Source organism: Anastrepha obliqua, chromosome 1 (assembly GCF_027943255.1).
Source record: "Anastrepha obliqua isolate idAnaObli1 chromosome 1, idAnaObli1_1.0, whole genome shotgun sequence".
NCBI classification, from domain to species: domain Eukaryota; kingdom Metazoa; phylum Arthropoda; class Insecta; order Diptera; family Tephritidae; genus Anastrepha; species Anastrepha obliqua.
This window is the reverse complement of record NC_072892.1, coordinates 82,868,738-82,874,737: the sequence shown is the minus strand read 5'-3', so window position 1 is coordinate 82,874,737 and position 6,000 is coordinate 82,868,738. Positions and strand designations below refer to the sequence as shown.

General features: G+C 37.4%; 1 protein-coding gene across 1 annotated transcript; it reads right to left on the bottom strand.

Moving 5' to 3' along the window:
* Nucleotides 1-362: 362 nt before the first annotated feature.
* On the bottom strand, nt 363-3,673 carry LOC129252004 (eukaryotic translation initiation factor 3 subunit D-1). The gene is made up of 5 exons (XM_054890894.1): nt 3,366-3,673; nt 2,282-2,429; nt 1,724-2,205; nt 1,362-1,654; nt 363-1,299 (listed from the first exon to the last, which is right to left on the bottom strand). The coding sequence occupies exons 1-5, from the start codon at nt 3,562-3,564 to the stop codon at nt 739-741; spliced, it is 1,683 nt and encodes a 560-aa protein (XP_054746869.1). The 5' UTR covers nt 3,565-3,673; the 3' UTR covers nt 363-738.
* Nucleotides 3,674-6,000: the final 2,327 nt, after the last annotated feature.

Genomic DNA, 6,000 nt, shown 5'->3' with positions numbered 1-6,000 from the left:
CCAACCGTCGAGAGATGGTTGTGGAGTTCAAGTTAAATATTTGTATAATTTTGAGTGATTATTGCTGTTATTCCTCCCTGCTAGTAGCCAAGAATTCCACCTCATTGCAATATCTATATATTTTAACACAAAATTTCCCTATATATGTGTGGGAAAGCTGCTCTTTGTGGTTTTAGAAACGTAGAATCGACTCTCATGGGAATGGATACCTACTAACACATTTCATAAGTTTTATGTATATTGGTTAATTCCAAGCCATTGTAAAACCCTTTACTGGGTGATTGGCCGAGCTCCTCCCCCCTTTTGTGGTGTGCGTCTTGAAGTTGCTCCACAAATGTTCTAAAATACGTTGCAAAATTAAAACTCCTTGCATTTTTTCGACGCCCATCTGCGTTGTTCATTTGTTTTATTCCAAATATCTAATAATAATAAAGATAGGCGGTTATTTATTATATTTTGTGGAGATATCAATATAACCGTTTAGTATACTTTTGCTGTATGTTGAATCTGCGCTAATTGAGTTACCGATTATAATATAAGTGTGTATATATGATTTGTGTTTAACCGTTATAAATAACTGTGGTTAACAAGCCAATTTGAATATTTTATATAAGTATAAAAAAATGCGTATGCTGCACTTTAGATGACGGCTTTTCTCTTAACAAAAAATCAAACAAACGAGGCGCACACATTCACTAAATACGTATACACTTAATTTACTTTTGTTGTGCCTTTAATTTAAATTCTTTTATTGTTGCCGTATGTATAAACTGGTTGAAAAGCTTCGCCATCATCTCCCTCACCATTATCGGAAGCATCACTATCGAACGTATTGTCTGGAATATCATACAAACGGATCATTGGCTTGTTGGGATCCTTCATGATCAGGTATTTGCCATCCTTCTGTTTCATTACGATATCAATAATGCAACGCAGCACACCCCAAGCATTGTCCATGCTCAAATTAATTTGAGTTGCGAATTCGTGTGGTTTGAACTGTTGCGTTCCGAGTATGACATGCCGTGAAGGGTCGCGTGGGTTGCTACGTGAAACATAACCTAGTTTCAGTTGGTCGGAACCGGCAAGCACAGCTTGTACTGTCCATTTGGCTAGTTTGCAGGCATTATTACGCAACTCATTCGCCAACACTGCACCACGTTGTGTATCTAATTTTTGTCGCCATTCAACACCATTCGCTAATTTAGAATCCCATTCGTTTAAGGCCTTAATCGATAGGAATTGTGGGTCGCCATTTGGTGATTGCAGCACACCATCATGTTCACAGCGCGCAACTAGAACCTAAATTGGTTAAATTCAGATGAGTGGCAATTACTTTTTTTTAACTCGAGATGTATACTTACAATGCCACTTCCCAAGTTCCATTTCTTGTAACGATATCCAACGCTTGCCACTTCAACATCTTCGTCCTCAGTTATAAATGGATTTGGTTCTTGGAATTTATACTTGGCTTCCTTGTCTCCAGTTTTCAGAACTTGCTGGCTAAAGTTGTGGTTTATGAATGTTGCTTCAATTGCCAAATTACGTGGTGAATTAGGAGAGCTATCGTCATCAGTTGGTGGCTCCACAGATGTTTCATTGACCGTCAACAAATCGAATTCAGTATTGTCACGTTTGTCCATGAAGATTTTATCACCTGCATTTAAAGGCAATCAAAAAATAATGAGTTTATTATTAAATCGCTAAACTTTTCTACGAATCCTACCAAATTTCTCAATGACAATGTCCCAAGAGTAATTTGAACGCGTTGAACACATGATGGTGGCCAAAATGGCGTCAGTGGCAAACACATTGCCCACAGTTTTGGACAAACGACGGATGACGGGGTCATCAGTGGTTGTAACGGTATGAACAATGCGATCAATTTTCTGTAAGGGCTTCTCATTTTTCACATTGATGCGATCATATATCTTGTCGTAGTACTCCAAGGTACCACAAGTGATTATATCCTCCCCCTCTTTGATATTAGGTAGAGACAGTTTCGTTAGACGCGGGAAGTCCATTTCCTCAATCGAAGTCCAATCTGAGCGTACAGCTACCGACGATTCACGGATCTTAGGTGGTACTCCACGCGATCCGAACTTCTTTCCCATGCCGCGACGTGGTTCACGGGCCTTGACATTTTTGCCACCCAACGTGGTCATACCCGAGTTCATACCACCACGTTGATTGCGACCGCGGGCCGACCTAAAACAATAACGATTAACATTTTGTTATATATGTATAACCGGATTACTGATTAATGTAAAATTTATATTCTCACCTGTTATTACGTAAGTTCGAACGGAAACGCCCACGTTGATGGGGTGGCTTCTGCACACGCGCCGTATCAACCAAATGAAAGGTAGTTTCATCCTCCTCGTGGTAATATGCATATTGGCTACCAGTGCCAAAGGATGATGCATACTTATCTGTAAAGTTTAAATAAATTAAATTGTATTAAAATACATATAAATTATTGCATACATGCATATACATGCACTAAGAATTCTTGAAGAACAATTATCGTAAGCTACAAACTTTTAAAATTTATGTATAGTTTGTGGTATATTTATTTTGGACATCCAACACAAAAGTAACCACAGAGCGCACGTCACCGGTTCAGAATTACTACAGAGAATGTGTAATTTAAACTTCCACGGGCATTATCACAGGTCTCTGCAGAATAGGCTTGAGATATGGTCCACCGAGTTGTCGTTTCTGCCACCAATCCCCGGAAACTTTAGCACACAAAGAAAGACACACACCCACTCTAACCCAGTCCCACCCTAGGCTTATTAAGAGTTGGGTTTGGCTGCTGTGAATATTATGAATGTGAGGGAGCAAAAACCTAAGTTCGAAGTGCAAACTTCATTTTTATTTATTCAGACTTCATGCCATTGAAAAAACCGATGTTTGGAAGCATATGCTTCTGCAAAGACCATGTAGAAACTTTTGAAACAAAAGCAGGTTAACATTAGAAAGCGGGGAACTACACTTAACACCAGTTATTTTTAGGTTATCAGAATTTTAACAGTAAATATTGGGTTGTCCCTTGTTTGGTTATTCTTTTCGATATCGAATATAGCTTATTGGTAAAATTTTACTTCAAAAGAACATAAAAATAATTATTAAGAATGCGAACTATAAAAAAAAGGCAGATGTAAACAATGGAACTATTTTCTTTTCGCAAATTCGTCGTGGTAAGATATCGAAAAAGTCCCATTTTGACAGTTCTCTTCAAAGGAAATTTTGGCTTGCAAAGGTGAATATGACTGCCACGATTCACCAGACAGTTAGCACATAACCTCACATTTGCTAAATAAGCTTCAATTGCATTATTGATGCAATATTTCACATGGACTTACTCTGATATTTCTTGTCGTTATTGGAACTGCTGGTCCAATCACAAATCTTGCCTAAGCGATCGCTCTTACTGAACGGCTGATACGGCATATCACGAAAAGTCTCCGGCAATTCACATGGCCCCCAACCATTTTCGTTGAACTGCACTATTGGCTTCTCAAAGTGCGGAAACTGTTGACTGGTGTTTATAGTTTCACTCATTTTAGATGGATTCACTTGATTTCAACAATAATTTCAACTTTTTTCACTAATTTGAACACTTTTGCTTATTCCGCCGTTCAGTTGATGACAAACGAAATGAAAAGAAAAGAACAAGCCGAGCAAGCAATGTTGCCATACATTCCCATAGTGAGGGACATTTTATAAACTCAGCGTGTTGCCGTACTGAATGAACCTTGTGGTAGGCTTACAGTGCAGTTACACGATCGAGAATTTGTTTTGTAGTTGAGGTTGTTATTGCAGCAGTATACCAAGCTGTGTCAAGCGTGAAGTAGTCATCGGTCGTAATATTCAATCTCATCTAACGATAGACCAAGAAAAAATGATGTTATATAAATAGCTGGTTGGTGTCATGCGTGATACTTTCAGACGCACGTTGTCATTGCTCAGGCAGTATCTGGAACGTAATTGTGCCAAAGTTTACACACATACACCTTTCAAAATTATTTTGACAAACCTGCACGCTGCTTGGTAGTAAATTTTAGTTTCTTTAGTGTAATGCGCCAACGTGTAAAGTGTAAAGCCGAGCAACTCCATAGCATGCGTTTGAAAACTGTTGTGTCGAAAAGTTGATACATGCATAAATATTTATGGGTATGGTATAAGTATGCTCAGAGTTAAATGTAAACAACTTGCACAAGCAAGCGCATGAAAGTTGAGAAAGTTGTACTCTGTGCCTATTCGAATCATCAACGGTTTTTGTGTTTGCGCGCGTAATTATGGAGTTATTCTACTCAGCTGTCAAACGTTCGCATCCATTTTCAATTAATTTGATTTAAACTGTTTTAGTGGCCTCCAAAAATCAAGTTTTCGTTTTCTTGGAAGAATTTTTGTTATTTTAAAGGATTTATAGAGAAAGAAGAAAACCAAGAATTTTAATACTTGTCAGCGGCAAATCTTATTCGACAAGTTTGTTGTTGCTTTCCCATGCAAATTTTTGGTCAAGTTAATTGAAATTTTCACGGTGTGGATTGTGAACCCTGTTTAACTTGTCTGTTAACGTACCCCGTGTCGGTACATAAGGTCTATTATCATGTCCACAATATTAGTCTGAAGCCCATTGTACGAGGACGCTTCAATAAGTACCCGTGTTTGATGACAGAGGGCGTTCCTGCGGGAAGTTGAAGGAAACCCTGCCGCGTTTGACGAAAAAGAAGGTGCTGTTTCACCACAATAATAACCAGCACATTCAATCGGAATTGTCGCCGTCAACTGCGTGAATTGCGTTATGAATTGTTGCTGCAGCCCCTGTATTCACCCGACTTTTTCTTGTTCCGTAACATTTTGGAGAGTTCGCCAAATGTTTAGAGGGGTTGAAAAAATGGTCGGAGCGTTGGGAGAAGTGTATCTTTCTAAACGGGGACTATGTTGAAAAATAAAAAAAAGGTGGTTTCATGTCTAACACGGGCACTTATTGAACCCTCCTCATAATTAAATGATAGTAGCCTTATTCTTTTCGAGAGGATAGTTGCATTTCGTCGTATGAGAGATAGTCTCAAGCCGAAAATGCGCCTCTTGGAAGCTGTAGATTATCACATGGTCGCCGATGAAAGACAATAGCCGTGAGACAATCTACCTACTTCATTCCTATAAAGCTGGACTGTTAGGTAGTGGTAGGTGGCTGTGCTCATAGTTTTTAAGAGTTTTTTTTTCGAACGTCTGTATGTTCCCATATAGACTTCACTAAATACTTATTTTAGTTTAATGAATTAAAAAATATTATTTATAAAATTATTTCTTATGACATTTACTAAAATTTGTATTTGTTATTAATTACACTGTGGTACAAAAAAAAAAGTTGCAAAAAAACTTTGGATCGGACATGGTGAGGGTTGTAGCTTATGAAAAACTGAAAATAATGGTATAGTTGAAATTTCCAATACACCCCCAAAATCTCATTTTATGGCCATAAAACCGTTTTTCAGTAGGTTGATATGAACAATCACTCCTAACTTCGCCAATTTCCATCCGATTTCGAATTTGCTTTTTTAGTTCGAAAGAACAAAAACAAGCCTTTTTGACAGTGTGTTAACATTTTTTCTGAAATGACAACTGACGAGACTGTAGACGGAAGTATTTGGAATTTTTTTATTTTTTCTCTATTTTTTCGACTTTGACATAATTTTTACGATATTATCCGATATTGAGGATTTTTTTTAGTACACTACTGTTATAGTAAATTTAATTTTGCGTCAAATGAGCTATATTTGACTGTAATTGAATTAAAATTAATAGAGTTGTGCGAGTTTTAAGATTTTTTGTTTTTTTTTTACTAATTTGGAATGTTGGTATAGCTTACGCTAAATGGGAATAAGGACGTGTTTTGATGCGTTATTATAGATACGTAATATTTATTGGAGTATATACTACTGTGTCCAAAAAATAAGGTGACATTGTATTTATTTTGAAAATTCTTTA